Source organism: Berghia stephanieae, chromosome 13 (assembly GCF_034508935.2).
Source record: "Berghia stephanieae isolate SIO BIC M18660-M18661 chromosome 13, UCSD_Bste_1.3, whole genome shotgun sequence".
NCBI lineage: Eukaryota > Metazoa > Mollusca > Gastropoda > Nudibranchia > Aeolidiidae > Berghia > Berghia stephanieae.
Window position 1 is genome coordinate 6,978,205 of NC_088372.1, and position 19,090 is coordinate 6,997,294.

Genomic DNA, 19,090 nt, shown 5'->3' on the forward strand with positions numbered 1-19,090 from the left:
GAAACGTTCTAGCCAGCATGAAGATTCTTTGTTTAGAACCAAGATGGCCGCAGTTGCTGGGTGACGTGACATTAGACTATTGAAAACATACAAAGAATGAAAGCATCACACCATTGCGTATTCCCCCCCCCCCCCTTCCTCCAACCCCTTCTTTTTGTGTTCTTTTGTTCGTATTATTTCCATGACAAAAAAAAAAAAAAAAAAAAAAACCGTGACCTTACTCAATACAAGTTCAGTTCGGTGCGAAGTGATGCTTAGCGGACAATAATGTGCATTACTTTTGACTGGTTTATAGTTTACAAAGACAAAGAGGCGAGGGGTGTTATAATCAGGGTTGCCAGATAGTATTTTATAAATATCCAAACCATTACGAAATATATCCAGTTTTCAAAATTAATAATCCAAATTTCAGGAAAAAAACAACCAACAACCAATGTATGATAAGATAGATAAAATAAGATATACTGTATTGATCCTGAATGGAAATTATCATAATGTTACACATAATTCATCGTTATATTAGCACAGGTTTAATACACTGTCATGAACTAATTAATGAAAATACGAAGCTAATTAAAAGCAAAATAAACATCAAATATAATTTTAAAATTTCATAAAATGTACAGCAATTACAAGCAATACTTTAAAAATCGGACATGAAAGTAGAATCAAGAATCAATGTCGATATATTATCTAAAGAAAGAGAAAATATTATCCCTAATGTCTTTCTGGGGGGGGGGGGGTTCGTGGTTCAGCGGTACGGTCTTTGCTTCGTACCCGACAGGTAGCGAGTTCGATCACCCGCAGCTGCGCTGTGTGGCCTTGAGCAAGTCACCTCGCCCTAGCTCAATTTTTTTTTAAGTCCCTATTAATGCTCAATGTAAAAAATATCCCCCTCTCCCCCGCCCCCCTGCCAATAAAAAAGAGAGATTCAATAGTCTGATGTCACGCGCCCGGCAACGGCGGCCATCTTGGTCCTAAACAAAGAAAATCATTACTTTTTATTTTTCATGCTGGCTAGAACTTTTCATATGCCTTGTGATCAGAATTTGTAAAAGTCAAAACATGATCAAATTTATGTGTTTTCTTTTCTCTGGATACCCTTTATGCTCGCCAGAGAAATATTTCGTACGGGCGACCGTCATTATTCCGATGGTTTAGAGCCAGCGTTGCTAAGTTACCATGCGTCATTATGAAGGAAGTGACGTAACGACTATTGAATCCTGTTGATATTGACTGATCAGATTTGACATTGACGATAAAAAAAAATAACTTTTATATAGCGAAGGATCCACTACACGTGCTCAAAGCGCTTTACAAGGAGTCCATGGCCAACAACAACATTTACCATTTATTAGGGGACATGGCGCCTGTTAGGCGAGACTATAAGAAAGGGGGAACCCTCAGGGCAGAAGATCAAGGGGAAGGCCACGAGGAACATGGAGAAGAATTAAAGAAGCTGATATACAGAGAAGTGGTAAGACCTGGAATGAGATAAAAATAAGTTAGCTTGGGATAGAGAAGGATGGAAACTGTTTGTCTGTGGCCTATACCCTGACCCAGGGTGAAAAAGGCAATGATGATGATGATAAGAAAGGGAGGCCGGGGGGGGGGGGGGGGGGGAGGAGGGAGCGACTCTAAAGGGTAATATTTTTAATTTGATGAAATATTCTAAACTTTTATGCCCAGTCATAATGTATATTTTTAGGGAGGACGATTGCGTAATGTTGCCCGTTGCTGTGGAAACGACGCCGTACTGGAAAATAAACTTCAAACCTTTAAAAGCCAAATAATCTTTTGTTTATCAACGGATTGATATTATATTTCGTATTTCTAATCATTGTCGTTCTAATGCCATTGTTTGATATCCGATTCATTCCGACATAATTTCTACACTTTTAGGACGAGTGGTAACATTTATTTAAAAAAAAATATTTGTGACTTCAATTTCAAATATTACAAAATATGCCCTTTTTTATCTTTATTCTATTTTCAGAACATGAAAGAACATTTTGACCATAATCGAAAACTCGCACTAATGTATGACTATGGAGAGAAAGGATCTGACTGGCGTCTGTATGATGGAAACAAAGGTGTTTCTTATTACAGGAAAACCAATGGAAAATGCATGTAAGTGTAGATAAAGATAAAGGGAGTACATCTGACTCATGAATGAACAACACAAAACAAACGACGTTTCGGCCATTGGCCTTTTTCAAATAAGCACAGAATACACACACATATATATATATATATATATATATATATATATATATATATATATATATATAAAACATTTACCACAATGCCTGGGGCAGTCTACATCGATGTTTCAGGCTTAATTTGCCATCTTCAGGACTGAGTTGTTTTGTTGACTGTTGTTGTTTCTTGAAGTGGTTCCGGTTTGAAGTTAATTAAGAGGAATTTGCGCCGATGGGGACACTTTCCGTAGATCTCATTTTTCATGTTGAGTGTGGCTTCATGAGGTTGTTTGATTATGGTATATTTTTCTTCAGGCATAAGCTACATTGTTTTGATGTTGGTGTGTATCCTGTTGCTTTAGATAAAATTTTCCATGAAATGTTGTGGTCTATTTTGTTGTCTTTTAATTTCCAAATATGTTCGCTGAGTTTTGTGGATGTTTTTTTTGTTAGTGTTTCTAAATGTTGAGGTGTGGAGGTTGTATCTTGTTTTGAAATTATTTTCTGTTAGTCCTACATATTTTTCTTGCTTGTTTGTTTTAGTTTCTGTGACTGTGGCTTGGTAAATTAAACTTGATTCTAAGCATTGTTTGTTTAGCGGGCAATGTTCTTTATTTCTGCAGTTGCATTTTCTAGTGGGTGGGTTTTGCTCTTGTCGGTGGTTTATTAATATTTTTTTGTTGTGGCTTGAAATTATTTGTTCTATGTTGCGCATACACGAGTAACTTATTTTTATGGTATTCCTGTTGATAATTTTATGTAGCTTGTGGTTTTTTGGAAAGTGTGTATCAATTAGTTTCAGGAACTGCTGTCCTATGTTTGTGCTGACGTTTATGTCGAAAGGTGGGTTGAACCAAGTTATGTGTCGTTTTCTTGTTTTATGTTCTTCACTTGTGTGTTGTGGTTTACATGAGAGGGAGGCGTCTGTGTATACAAATGGTGTGTTGTATCCACTTTTTGTGAGTGCTTCTTTGTAGGGGGTGGCTGCGACGTTGAATATCTCTCTGTTTTCCGAAAGTTTGCTCACCCTCAGTGCAATGTTTTTTGGTATGTTTTCAATGACGGGACGGGGGTGGTTGCTGTTTTTATTAATGTAGCTAATGGTGTTGTTTGGTTTTCTGAACGGTTGGAATGAATTGGATTTTATGTCGAATGTGATGTCGAGGAAGTCAACTGTTTTTTTGTTTGCTTCTATCGTGATTTTTAAATTGTTGTTTTGGAATATTTTACAGATTTGTTTTTTGATGTTTTCGTTCGCTCTTGGTCGTCTGTTGGTTATAGCGAGTCCGTCATCTCTATAGAGGCCGATGTATGTGTGTGTATGTTGTAGTTGTGACAGGATGTAGAGTCCGACCAGTTCGCATGTTTCAGCACCGTCGAACGAACCCATTGTTACGTCGAAATCATTGTGTCGCTTTGTCCACGGTGTGTTGTCGTAGTATAGTGTGCTGTGCTTGGTGTGTTTGATGATGTGTTTTTCCTCTTCTGTGATGTTGGTGTATTTTGCTGCGAATTCCAATGCTTTGTTTAGTAAGTCTGGAGTGATGGAGGGGTAAAAATCGCAAATGTCGAAAGAGATGAAGGTGCAGTTTTCTTTGTTTTGGATATTTTTGAACCATTCAATGACTTCATCGGTGTTTTTCCACTGGTTGAATTTAGTTGCTTCTTTGACGTTTTTATTTATTTTTTCTAATATCTTTTTGCTGATTTTTCCAATTTCAGATTTGTATGGATTTATTAGTCTACATTTTGGATTATTTTTGAAGTCAGGCTTGTGATCTTTTAATGTGATGAACGCTTCTCTTCTTGGTGCTATATCGATTCGATCGCTAAGGTCAAGTCTGTTCGCTATATTCTTATCTTCTTTTGTGATCTCTTCGGTTCTATGTGTTCTGTCTTTCTTATAGTCTTTGTTGATTTGTTTGTGTGTCATTTTATCATATTCCTCAGGTGTCATTTTATAATAGTTGTTGGATTTGTCGGCTGGTATCAGAAGTTGTTTTTCTTTGTTTATTTTCTTCACATCGTTAGTCAGTTGGTTTTGGAAGTTGTTATTTTTGTTTTTGAACTGCACACTTTGAATGAGATCTAAAAGTCCGTCTTCTAATTTTTTTAATTCAGGTATTGGGGGGGGGGGGGTGAATTTGTAGAGTTGAAGCCGTACGTTTTTTTGTGGGTGGTTTCTAAATGTGGGTTCAGAAAAAAGAATGTTCTCCATCGTAGATTCTTGACAAATGTTTCTGTTCTTGCTATTAGTGATTTAATGTAAGATTTTCTGTTGCAGGTAGGGATATTCTTTGTAGAATATGGGAAAGTAGTAGGTCTAAGTTGTGGCGTAGTATCCATTTTGTGTCTAAGAGTGCTCAACGGTGCGGAGCTGTGTATTGAATCGTGTTTGATACAAATATGGTACGAAAAGTGCTCGACATGTAGTAATGGAGCGAACCACCATTTAAAACATTTACCACAATGCCTGGGGCAGTCTACATCGATGTTTCAGGCTTAATTTGCCATCTTCAGGACTGAGTTGTTTTGTTGACTGTTGTTGTTTCTTGAAGTGGTTCCGGTTTGAAGTTAATTAAGAGGAATTTGCGCCGATGGGGACACTTTCCGTAGATCTCATTTTTCATGTTGAGTGTGGCTTCATGAGGTTGTTTGATTATGGTATATTTTTCTTCCAGGCATAAGCTACATTGTTTTGATGTTGGTGTGTATCCTGTTGCTTTAGATAAAATTTTCCATGAAATGTTGTGGTCTATTTTGTTGTCTTTTAATTTCCAAATATGTTCGCTGAGTTTTGTGGATGTTTTTTTGTTAGTGTTTCTAAATGTTGAGGTGTGGAGGTTGTATCTTGTTTTGAAATTATTTTCTGTTAGTCCTACATATTTTTCTTGCTTGTTTGTTTTAGTTTCTGTGACTGTGGCTTGGTAAATTAAACTTGATTCTAAGCATTGTTTGTTTAGCGGGCAATGTTCTTTATTTCTGCAGTTGCATTTTCTAGTGGGTGGGTTTTGCTCTTGTCGGTGGTTTATTAATATTTTTTTGTTGTGGCTTGAAATTATTTGTTCTATGTTGCGCATACACGAGTAACTTATTTTTATGGTATTCCTGTTGATAATTTTATGTAGCTTGTGGTTTTTTGGAAAGTGTGTATCAATTAGTTTCAGGAACTGCTGTCCTATGTTTGTGCTGACGTTTATGTCGAAAGGTGGGTTGAACCAAGTTATGTGTCGTTTTCTTGTTTTATGTTCTTCACTTGTGTGTTGTGGTTTACATGAGAGGGAGGCGTCTGTGTATACAAATGGTGTGTTGTATCCACTTTTTGTGAGTGCTTCTTTGTAGGGGGTGGCTGCGACGTTGAATATCTCTCTGTTTTCCGAAAGTTTGCTCACCCTCAGTGCAATGTTTTTTGGTATGTTTTCAATGACGGGACGGGGGTGGTTGCTGTTTTTATTAATGTAGCTAATGGTGTTGTTTGGTTTTCTGAACGGTTGGAATGAATTGGATTTTATGTCGAATGTGATGTCGAGGAAGTCAACTGTTTTTTTGTTTGCTTCTATCGTGATTTTTAAATTGTTGTTTTGGAATATTTTACAGATTTGTTTTTTGATGTTTTCGTTCGCTCTTGGTCGTCTGTTGGTTATAGCGAGTCCGTCATCTCTATAGAGGCCGATGTATGTGTGTGTATGTTGTAGTTGTGACAGGATGTAGAGTCCGACCAGTTCGCATGTTTCAGCACCGTCGAACGAACCCATTGTTACGTCGAAATCATTGTGTCGCTTTGTCCACGGTGTGTTGTCGTAGTATAGTGTGCTGTGCTTGGTGTGTTTGATGATGTGTTTTTCCTCTTCTGTGATGTTGGTGTATTTTGCTGCGAATTCCAATGCTTTGTTTAGTAAGTCTGGAGTGATGGAGGGGTAAAAATCGCAAATGTCGAAAGAGATGAAGGTGCAGTTTTCTTTGTTTTGGATATTTTTGAACCATTCAATGACTTCATCGGTGTTTTTCCACTGGTTGAATTTAGTTGCTTCTTTGACGTTTTTATTTATTTTTTCTAATATCTTTTTGCTGATTTTTCCAATTTCAGATTTGTATGGATTTATTAGTCTACATTTTGGATTATTTTTGAAGTCAGGCTTGTGATCTTTTAATGTGATGAACGCTTCTCTTCTTGGTGCTATATCGATTCGATCGCTAAGGTCAAGTCTGTTCGCTATATTCTTATCTTCTTTTGTGATATTTGGAAATTAAAAGACAACAAAATAGACCACAACATTTCATGGAAAATTTTATCTAAAGCAACAGGATACACACCAACATCAAAACAATGTAGCTTATGCCTGGAAGAAAAATATACCATAATCAAACAACCTCATGAAGCCACACTCAACATGAAAAATGAGATCTACGGAAAGTGTCCCCATCGGCGCAAATTCCTCTTAATTAACTTCAAACCGGAACCACTTCAAGAAACAACAACAGTCAACAAAACAACTCAGTCCTGAAGATGGCAAATTAAGCCTGAAACATCGATGTAGACTGCCCCAGGCATTGTGGTAAATGTTTTAAATGGTGGTTCGCTCCATTACTACATGTCGAGCACTTTTCGTACCATATTTGTATCAAACACGATTCAATACACAGCTCCGCACCGTTGAGCACTCTTAGACACAAAATGGATACTACGCCACAACTTAGACCTACTACTTTCCCATATTCTACAAAGAATATCCCTACCTGCAACAGAAAATCTTACATTAAATCACTAATAGCAAGAACAGAAACATTTGTCAAGAATCTACGATGGAGAACATTCTTTTTTCTGAACCCACATTTAGAAACCACCCACAAAAAAACGTACGGCTTCAACTCTACAAATTCACCCCCCCCCCCCAATACCTGAATTAAAAAAATTAGAAGACGGACTTTTAGATCTCATTCAAAGTGTGCAGTTCAAAAACAAAAATAACAACTTCCAAAACCAACTGACTAACGATGTGAAGAAAATAAACAAAGAAAAACAACTTCTGATACCAGCCGACAAATCCAACAACTATTATAAAATGACACCTGAGGAATATGATAAAATGACACACAAACAAATCAACAAAGACTATAAGAAAGACAGAACACATAGAACCGAAGAGATCACAAAAGAAGATAAGAATATAGCGAACAGACTTGACCTTAGCGATCGAATCGATATAGCACCAAGAAGAGAAGCGTTCATCACATTAAAAGATCACAAGCCTGACTTCAAAAATAATCCAAAATGTAGACTAATAAATCCATACAAATCTGAAATTGGAAAAATCAGCAAAAAGATATTAGAAAAAATAAATAAAAACGTCAAAGAAGCAACTAAATTCAACCAGTGGAAAAACACCGATGAAGTCATTGAATGGTTCAAAAATATCCAAAACAAAGAAAACTGCACCTTCATCTCTTTCGACATTTGCGATTTTTACCCCTCCATCACTCCAGACTTACTAAACAAAGCATTGGAATTCGCAGCAAAATACACCAACATCACAGAAGAGGAAAAACACATCATCAAACACACCAAGCACAGCACACTATACTACGACAACACACCGTGGACAAAGCGACACAATGATTTCGACGTAACAATGGGTTCGTTCGACGGTGCTGAAACATGCGAACTGGTCGGACTCTACATCCTGTCACAACTACAACATACACACACATACATCGGCCTCTATAGAGATGACGGACTCGCTATAACCAACAGACGACCAAGAGCGAACGAAAACATCAAAAAACAAATCTGTAAAATATTCCAAAACAACAATTTAAAAATCACGATAGAAGCAAACAAAAAAAACAGTTGACTTCCTCGACATCACATTCGACATAAAATCCAATTCATTCCAACCGTTCAGAAAACCAAACAACACCATTAGCTACATTAATAAAAACAGCAACCACCCCCGTCCCGTCATTGAAAACATACCAAAAAACATTGCACTGAGGGTGAGCAAACTTTCGGAAAACAGAGAGATATTCAACGTCGCAGCCACCCCCTACAAAGAAGCACTCACAAAAAGTGGATACAACACACCATTTGTATACACAGACGCCTCCCTCTCATGTAAACCACAACACACAAGTGAAGAACATAAAACAAGAAAACGACACATAACTTGGTTCAACCCACCTTTCGACATAAACGTCAGCACAAACATAGGACAGCAGTTCCTGAAACTAATTGATACACACTTTCCAAAAAACCACAAGCTACATAAAATTATCAACAGGAATACCATAAAAATAAGTTACTCGTGTATGCGCAACATAGAACAAATAATTTCAAGCCACAACAAAAAAATATTAATAAACCACCGACAAGAGCAAAACCCACCCACTAGAAAATGCAACTGCAGAAATAAAGAACATTGCCCGCTAAACAAACAATGCTTAGAATCAAGTTTAATTTACCAAGCCACAGTCACAGAAACTAAAACAAACAAGCAAGAAAAATATGTAGGACTAACAGAAAATAATTTCAAAACAAGATACAACCTCCACACCTCAACATTTAGAAACACTAACAAAAAAACATCCACAAAACTCAGCGAACATATTTGGAAATTAAAAGACAACAAAATAGACCACAACATTTCATGGAAAATTTTATCTAAAGCAACAGGATACACACCAACATCAAAACAATGTAGCTTATGCCTGGAAGAAAAATATACCATAATCAAACAACCTCATGAAGCCACACTCAACATGAAAAATGAGATCTACGGAAAGTGTCCCCATCGGCGCAAATTCCTCTTAATTAACTTCAAACCGGAACCACTTCAAGAAACAACAACAGTCAACAAAACAACTCAGTCCTGAAGATGGCAAATTAAGCCTGAAACATCGATGTAGACTGCCCCAGGCATTGTGGTAAATGTTTTAAATGGTGGTTCGCTCCATTACTACATGTCGAGCACTTTTCGTACCATATTTGTATCAAACACGATTCAATATATATATATATATATATATATATATATATATATATATATATATATATATATTAGATAATTTTGAGCTTTTATATAGCGCAATATCCACAAAAATGTGCTCAAAGCGCTTTACAAGGGGTCCCTGGTCAACAGCAACATTAAACATGTAGGATGGGACATGAGGCCTGTCAGGCGATATTACAATTTTACACCTGGGTATGGTGAGAGAATGTGAGTAAAGAGCCTTTTCCAAGGACTCAACTATGCGCCGAGCAAGGCTCGAACCCAGGATCTTCCGATCCGAAAGTGAATGTCATACCACTAGACCACATAGCCGCATAATGATATAGGCGAAAATTTGTAAATGTGCATATGTGTGTGTGTGTGTGTGTGTGTGTGTGTGTGTGTGTGTGTGTAAGTGTAACCACTCGGACGTACGATGTAAACAGAAGCATTCCAGATTTAAAACAAGAAAATAGTCCCACCTTCAATTATCGACCGATTAAACTGACCGTCACTTTGTCAAAATATCTCATTCCTATGGGACTTTAAGCAAAGGTTATTTTTATTGACCGATATTTGAAGGACGAGTATTCTGATCAAAATTTAAAGTACGAGTTTTATTCAGATTACCAACGAGCTGTAATGACACACACACACACACACACACACACACACACATATATATATATATATATATATATATATATATATATATATATATATATATATATATATATATATATATATTTATATATATATAGATATATAATACAAATTGTCACTCACATTTTACGGCCGAGACGTTCGCTTCTGTGGGCTTATTCCACGTCCTCAGTCGGCGTAATCCTTAATAATGTCCGAAGAAAAAATTCTTACTCACTTTCGTACCTACGAGTACCCACCAACACTCATAAATATATATATATATATATATATTCTATATATATATATATATATAAATATATATATATATATATATATATATATATATATATATATATATATATATATATATATAATATATATATATATATATATATAACATATTTTTACTCTTTTGAATAGAGAATTTGAAGATACAATTTTTTTGTAATATTGTTTCACTTTCCGCATTGGAAAGTTCCACTATCTGAAAAATGCTGAATAAAATAACATCGTCTAAATGATAATATGTAAATAATAGGTATGATTTTATGAGCTCAAAAACAATCATGGTCATTTCCAATGTACATACTGCTGCAAATTAACATCGGGAACAATTTAGCAGCTTGACGAATTGACCACACTATCTCCTTAACCCTCTCCTTGAGAGGGGCAGCGTGGCTCAGCGGTATGGTTTTTGCTTCGTACCCAAAAGGTAACGAGTTCGATTACCAGCCGCTGCGTATTGTGGCCTTGAGCAAGTCACCTAGCCCTAGCTCACTTTGCGGCGCTGCACTGCGGCTGACGCCTGGGTTCTTCCAGTCTTCCCTTGGAATAGATCCTAAAGACAAATTTCCCCTTGGGGGATGAATAAAGGGAATTTTTTTTTTTACTTACCAGCCATTTTCAGAATTTTCCCCCAAAACTTCACATCCATCCAACACAAAAAACAGACATATCTTACTTAAACAGAAAAGAAAAAAGCACAGTCTATACTTAATATTGTTCGACAATATGAACTGTATTACAGAATGTCAAGTTTTCATAGCTATAGCAAAATGTAATGAAATCTGGATGAGAAAAGTGACGGTTGCATCGTAACAAATGCGACGATTTTCTAATATGTGGTAAGGAGAGGGTTAAACTAAAAAAAAGCTCTATAGAAAACAACATAATGTTCTTATTAATCAAACAAAGATCATTCTTTAAAATTCGTTAATGTACAAAATAAATCTGAATAAGAAAAAATGTATATTGTGTCGTAACAACAAATGTGACAATTTTCCAATAGGTGGTAAGGAGAGGGTTAAAACACTGTTGTCTAACGTCATGAATAATTGCGTTGTCTTCTGTTGGCATCCCACCCGTTGTCAAAACTCCTCTAATCTTTCTAGTCCCCACACCATTTTTGTAACAGAAACAGATAGTCCATTATATCGTTGGCATATAATATTCGTGAATCCCTTATGTGCGTTCGTCCAACTGTCAATACTGATCTGCAATCATGATAATATAATAAATTCCCTTTATTCATCCCTCTGGGGAATTTTTTCTTTAGGGTCTATTCCAAGAGAAGACTGGAATAACCCAGGCGTCAGCCGCAATGCAGCGCCGCAAATTGAGCTAAGGCTAGGTGACTTGCTCAAGGCCACACAACGCGGCGGATAGTCGAACTCGGTACCTTTCAGATACGTACCGCTGAGCCACGCAGTCACATCACAAGACCCCTCTCGACTGTTTTTCGATTTCTACCACTTTTGTTAATGAAGCCTTGTGCTTTCAGATTTAAGTGCTCACACACCGAGCTGTCTTCTGTATCAAGAAACATTACGTAATTTGACCTTCTGATTAACTCTCTCCTTAATGACCATTTTCAGGATTATTCCAAAAACTTCACACCTAACCTATAAAAAAATATATTTATTTCACTCAAACACAAAATCGGTTATTTCATGCTATACATTTTATTTTGCTAAACGAGCTATTCTACACAGTGAATATACTTTAACTATACCCATCATTTTTTTGTTCAAATGTTATGATTTAGGAAAAAAAAAATCAGAATGAGAAAAATGTTGAACATTAAATACCATGAGTCATATAATCGATCTTCAAAATATTTTTTTTTACATCGACTGGCTCTTAAATTTGAACAAAAAGACCATAATAATTATTACTTTGGTCTGGATATCTTACGAGGAAATTATATTTTATAAACTTGACTCGAACGAGAAGAATATTTATTGAACTCCTTTAAAATAAAGATTAGTCTTAATACGGACATCTGATAACATTTTATATATTTCGCGGCAGTAACACCTCTACCCCCCCCCCCCCCCAACAAAAAACAAAAAAAAACAACAAAAAACAAAAAAAAACAAAACAAGAAAAACAAACCAAAAACCCACATTAAAAAAAACAACAAAAAAACAAAACAAAACAAATGGTTATAATAAATGCAATTCTTAACTACAACAGTAGAATCGTTTGAGGGGAAACTAAAATCCGGAAGCCATTGACATTTCAAATACAAATCATATATTGTGTTCATGAAGTCCATACAAAATATATTGATACTGTCCAATCTATGCTGTTTTTGCGACTATGTAGTCTAGTGGTATGACACTATGAAGGTATGAAGGTCCTGGGTTCGAGCTCGTGCTCGGCGCATAGTTGAGTCCTTGGAAAAGGCTCTTCACTCACATTCTCTCTCCGTACTCAGGTGTAAAATGAGTACCTGGCCGTTAACAGCGTTGCCTTTGTCCGAAAAAAATTAATATCGCCCAACAAGCGTTGTGTCCCGTCCTACATGTTAAATGTTGCTGTTGACCAGGGACACCCTGTAAAGCGCTTAGAGCACATTTAGTGGATATTGCGCTATATAAAAGCTCATTTAAAAATATTTTTATGCTGTTTCCTCAGTAAAAACAATATAAAAGGCTTCCCCTTTTCTCGATGTTTGCCAGAACATGCCGAGTACTTGGGCAATTCTCGTGACAATGGCGTGAAGGTAGATGTAATGAGATACAAATATGTAAGTTTTATTTAATTCGTATGTATTTTACATTCCTGATACTGTTTGGTACACATATTGTGGGTTTACATACCACAGTGGTGATTGGATTCTGTAATGATGCTGGGCATAACAATGATGCTGATGACGATGATGGTTATGATGATGATGATGATGATGATGATGATGATGATGATGATGATGATGATAATGGTGATGATGAAGATGATGATGATGATGATGATGATGATGATGATGATGATGATGACGACGACGATGATGATGATGATGATGATGATGATGATGATGATGATGATGATGATGATGATGATGATGATGATGATGATGATGATGATGATGATGATGATGATGATGATGATGATGATGATGATAAATCGAAGATACAGTAAAATACGTTTTAGTCAGGTTTTATTCTTGCCTAGGTTTTCACTATTCTCTATGAAGGGCCATTATGTACACAGCACACGACTGTGCATCCATTCTCATAAGCCCCGCTAATGTTTGTAGATGACGCACGCATTATTATAGATGCCTGTGTGTCAAACTATTTCTTAATAAAGCAAGCTAAGAGAATATGTTTCTGCGTTTGCATGTTGGTTGGTTTGTTCTTATTTCATGAATTCATGGATAGAGTTATGGTGATCCTTAATTTTTCTTCCTACGTCCGTTGGAGTTGCATGTGTCGTTTGGTTGAAGTGTGTCGTTTTGTTGAGTGTGTCGTTTGATGAATGATATCAATTTTTTTCCCCCGTCTATTATGCAAATCGACATAAATGTATTGAACATCTTGCTCTCACAGGATAGATTGACGGTAAAAAGAGTAAAGACAGACCGAGAAAAACATATTTGAATAGTTTGAATAGCTGGGTGAAAAAGAAAGAGAAGAATAATATTAGTTTTCTGAGGTTATCTGATCAGAGAGATGAATGGCGTACCATGATCACCGATGTCTGGCACAGACTTGATACTTGAAGAAGAAAAATAATGCAAATGTCGCTGTTGAATTTCAAAGAAATAACTAGTAGTAGTATCGTTCGGCTAAACTTCTATGTTCAAGGTATCAATCCAGGTTCTGAAGTCATCATCAAATTTGTTGATGGTTTCAAATCCCCCTTCAAGTTTTGTCTCTGGGCAATCTAGTACGAGGTGGTTTGCATCTTGTGGTGCTTGGTTGCACTTTGGGCATGTTGTTGATTCTTGGAGCCCCCATTTGTGCATGTTGGCAGCTGTTCTTGTATGTTTTGAAAGTAGTCTATTTGCAGCTACCCAGTGTTTTCTTGGTTGATCCTGTAGACCTGAGAGACATTTACAGGGATCTTCAATTAGTTCCCCTCCTGTTGGTTTATTCCTTTTTCATTCCTCGCACCAGGCTTCTTGCGTGTTGTAGTTTTCTTTTTTTGATAAGTAGAAAGGTGGTCGAGATTTTAGTCTTGATGTTGGGGGCGCAGTTTTGTATATGGTTTGCAGAGGAGTTCCCTATCTTCTTCAGCTCTGGATATCCATTTCTGTGTTGCATTCTCTCTCCTCAAGTTGGGTGGTGCTATAGCGCTCATGACTGGCAGCCATTGTGTTGGAGTTTATTTCAGGCATCCAGTTACTATTCGCATCGAGTCTCTTAATTTCGCATCAACAAGGTTTGTATGGGCACTTCTCGTCCAAACAGGAGCACAATAGTCTGCCACACTGTAGCAAAGGGCCAGGGTTGATGTTCTGAGAGGAGTTGGCGATTTTCCCCATGTTGTTACTGCCAGTTTTCTGAGTAGACAATTTCGTTTCCCCATCTTTCTTGCTGTACCCTCAAGATGGGTTCTATAGGTCAGCCGTCTATCCAGTGTCACTCCGATGTATTTTGGATTTTGATCAGTTGGTAGTGTTGTGTCATCAATCTTGATTGTCAGTTTTCGTTTTGATTCCCATCATCTGGCTCAATGTGGACCTTCCCAATCAGTCACGAAGAAATACATGGAGGTATCAAAAGTATGAAGAATGGAAAAGCAGCAGGGATCGATGGCATATATCCAGATATGATAACACACCTTGGACACAACGCAAAGAACTCGCTGGCTGCAGTAAGTAATGTCTGACATACTTGACAAAGGAATATACCAACAAACATGAAAACATGCTAGAGTTATAGCCATCCTCAAACCAGAAAAACCAGCAACAGAGCCATCGAGCTATAGACCCATCTCTCTACTATGTTGCCTCTACAAACTACTAGAAAAAATAATCTTAACAAGAATAACCCCTTACTTAAATCCTATAATCCCAATTGAACAGGCAGGGTTTAAAAAAAAAAGATGCACAACCGAGCAGGCCCTCGCCCTCACCTCCTTAATTGAAAATGGCTTTGAAAAGAAATTAAAAACAGGCACAGTGTTTATCGATCTCTCTGCTGCGTATGACACAATGTGGACTGGTGGCTTGATGCTGAAACTGAATAATTTCATGCAGAAAAATCTTGAAACTGCTCTCATACATGACAGGACACCAGCAAAGTCAGAAGAATAAAAAATGGAGTACCACAAGGCTCAGTCTTAGCAACAGCAATATTTAACGTCCACATAAGCAACATACCTCAAACAACTTCCACAAAACTAGGATATGCAGATGACTGGGCCTTAGCATACCAATCAAGAAACTGCGAAGATATAGAAACAACGCTTAGCAAAGACACCACGGCCATGAAAAGGTATTTTGACAGATGGTATATAAAAAAGAATACGACAAAAACAGTTGCAACTGCATTTCATCTTAACAACAGGGAATCAAAACGAAAAAAGAAATAACTTAAAGTAGTGGAATGGAATAGAAGCTTGGATGTAAAGGACGAAGACAAATGAGGTTGTCGTTGTTTCACGTTTCCTAATTGTATTGTCGACAAAACACGTTGAATGAAATACTGAAGACGAATGATGGATGGTATGGCACTGTCAAGGCGAATATTCATGTTTTGATAAAATAAAAAAAGATACCCAAAATGTCTAGATAATATGTTAAATTTAATTCATTACGAGGGAAGTGACGTCACGACTGTTGAAGCCTTTATTGTCAACATAACACGTTCAATGAAATACTGAAGACGAATGATAGATGAGTATGGCGTTGTCAAAGCGAATATTGATGTTTTGACATCCAGATAATATGTGACCCATCGTCTCAAAACGGTATTATGTCGGAACGAACCAAAATGCTTAAAAGCCGAATTAAATGTTCAACTGGTCAAAGATATAAATTGTTGGCATCAGCACCCTAAAATATGGTACCCATTCTCCTCAATAAAACATACACAACCCTGATATTTATGGATATAAATTCATTTTTCAACACCTTAAAAATCGCGACTTAATACCGTTTTGAGGCGAAGGGTCACATATGTTAAATTTGATTAAATAGAAATGTTCATTCTATTTGACTATTCTATATTCATTTCTTCCAACTACAGCAAACTTATAGGGAATGAGATTAGCGGAAGAGTAGCGTCCCTTGATTGGACGTCACTTTACAGAGATAACGTCAATTTGGCTTTGAAGTGTCTCAAGCCACTTTCACCGGAAGCGAGGACGAGAGACGCATTCGCACAACCAACATGACGTTCTCTCTCTAATGACTTTTCCGCCGGTGACGTCACAGACTATGGATGACGTCCAACAAGGGACGCTACTCTTCCTCTAATCTCATTCCCTATAAAGCACATTTATTGATACATCCACAGGACCAGGGTCACTACCGAATCTTCCTCTTTAATCAAAAAGATTGTAGTCTAATTCGTGCGACCACTTATCCACATGATTCACCGATTGAAGATGTTGCCTACTATAACTTCACGACGGAGATTGATTCTCCCAGGATCTTTGAGAAATATGTCACGGATTGCGTATCTGAAAACGAACCAACTCCTGAAAAGAACAACATTATTTATAACATGTTGAAAGAAGTATTGTCCAAATTGGAAACAATCAAGAATTCTCTCAAAGATGCATAGATCCTAAAACTGCTTCCCAATGTAGTAATGCTACTGTTGGTGTTGTTGTTGATGATGATGATGATGATGATGATGATGATGATGATGATGATGATGATGATGATGATGATGATGATGATGATGATGATGATGATGATGATAATGATGATGATGCTGATCATTGATCATGAAAATGATGATGATGATGATGATGATGATGATGATGATGATGATGATGATGATGATGATGATGATGATGATGATGATGATGATGATGATGATGATGATGATGATCATGATGATGATGATGATGATGATGATGATGATGATGATGATGATGATGATGATGATGATGATGATGATGATGATGATGATGATCATGATGATCATGATGACTATGATGATCATGATGATAAAATGTTATTGTAGTATTACTAAACTCAATAACCAAATTAATAAAATAAATATATATAAAACATACCAAAAGATGTACGCAACTCTAACCTTTTGTTTGGTGTTGATTTGTTTTCCTTGTTGTTTTATTTTATCAATCATAACAGGTCGGTCAGTAAAAATACTGCCTTTTCTGATGATGCCTTCCTGAAAGCAATGCTTCACGGCGTCAAACTGAAACATAGCTGCTAGGAGTAAGAGCGATCAAAAGTAATCTATTCTATATAAAAGTACGATTTGGTATCAACATTATATATAATCCAATTATCGCTGATGAAAGTTCGAATAACTAAACACAATTTTTCGAAAGGAATCAAAGTTTAAATTTAAATGAAGTAGTAATATAATACAAATGATGTGGACGTGTTTGGTTTTAACATTTGTGAATAAAGCACACTGTTTGGAATAATCAAGGCGAATGCGGCTATGTGGTCTATTAGGTATAACACTCGCTTTCGGACCGGAAGGTCCTGGGTTCGAGCCTCGAGCTCGGCGCATAGTTGTGTCCTTGAAAAAAGCTCTTTACTCACATATTCTCACCGTACTCAGGTGTAAGATGAGTACCTGGTCGTTAACAGCGTTGTCTTTGTCCGAAAAATTGTAATATCGCCTTACAGGCGTCATGTCCCGTCCTACATGTTAAATGTTGCTGTTGGGGGTGGGTGGTCGGTGTGGCCTAGAATCGTCGGCTTTCTGCTCTTTACAGCATCAGCAGCAGTCGTCTCGGGACACCGCTGTTGTACGAGTGGACATTGGTTACATCTTCAAGTGCACAATACGGGTCCTCGTCCCGCATCCCTGGGGAACCTGGCCTCTTGGCTGGGAGTAGCTGACGCAGCAATGCGATTGTGTGCTCGGGGTTAGACCCCCTTAAAGTCTAGGGCATGCATGACCCACCGGCGTGTGGAATACGCACTGGTGCCCAGACAGGCCTCAGGGAGCTATCCCTAATAAATAGTGTGGTCACAACTGACCTCCGCTGTCTCGCGGAATACTCTTTCAAGGGAGAGATTTCGGGAAACAACCATGAGGAAAAATTCGGAGCTGGAGACCCGTAGGCAGTCTATATCTACAATTAGCTATATTCTGGCAACTCTACTGCAACATTGCGTTGCAAACCCGGCGTCCAGACAGGGCCTGCCCTCTCCTGGACCCACACCTCCTTAATCATGATGAAGAAACCAAGAGGATATTATCATACTGGCTCGGACGTCGCCCAGGATAAAAAGGTCCGCTCTCCCACCCCCAATCCCAATCACAGCCAACCAAATAAGGTTGACAAAGAGAACTATATAACTATAGGAGCTAAAATCAAAATCCTACACCTCAACGTCGAGGGAATATCAATGGCAAAATGTGAATATCTGGCCAAACTACTTGACGAACAAGATATTGCTATAGCACTTCTCCAAGAAACACATCTAGATGACAACTCACCCCCCTCACGCTATAATATCGGCGGCTATTCTGTAATCAATAGGCAAAGCCACCCAAAGTATAGAATAATCACTTATGCAAGAGCCCCAGATCAAACAACAGACCTAGGTGGCCATAAAGAGCAAAGTGGTACACAGAGATGTACAATCAAATTTTGTGATACAGAAATATCAAACATCTATAAACCGCCTAACACCAAGTGGACTAACCCACCAAAAACACCCATCAACCATCCAGCCATACTGACAGGCGACTTTAACAGTCACCATAATGAATGGGGATATAAAAACAATGATGAATCAGGAAATGAACTAAGCGAATGGGCAAACCGATGTAACCTAAAATTAATCTACAACCCAAAAAGAAAGGGAAC

The 19,090-nt window shown here is 37.4% G+C and overlaps 1 protein-coding gene across 2 annotated transcripts in view; it reads left to right on the forward strand.

The window, feature by feature from the left end:
• Window positions 1-17,317, forward strand: part of LOC144958842 (uncharacterized) — a 19,240-nt gene extending 1,923 nt beyond the window's left edge. For both annotated transcript variants that reach the window (XM_078891082.1, XM_078891081.1), the window contains exons 3-5: window positions 1,997-2,130; window positions 12,752-12,863; window positions 16,579-17,317. In XM_078891082.1, coding sequence (XP_078747208.1) covers window positions 1,997-2,130; window positions 12,752-12,863; window positions 16,579-16,848 — 516 coding nt within the window. In that variant the 3' untranslated portion in view covers window positions 16,849-17,317. The remainder of the gene's footprint in view (window positions 1-1,996; window positions 2,131-12,751; window positions 12,864-16,578) is intronic.
• Window positions 17,318-19,090: the final 1,773 nt, after the last annotated feature.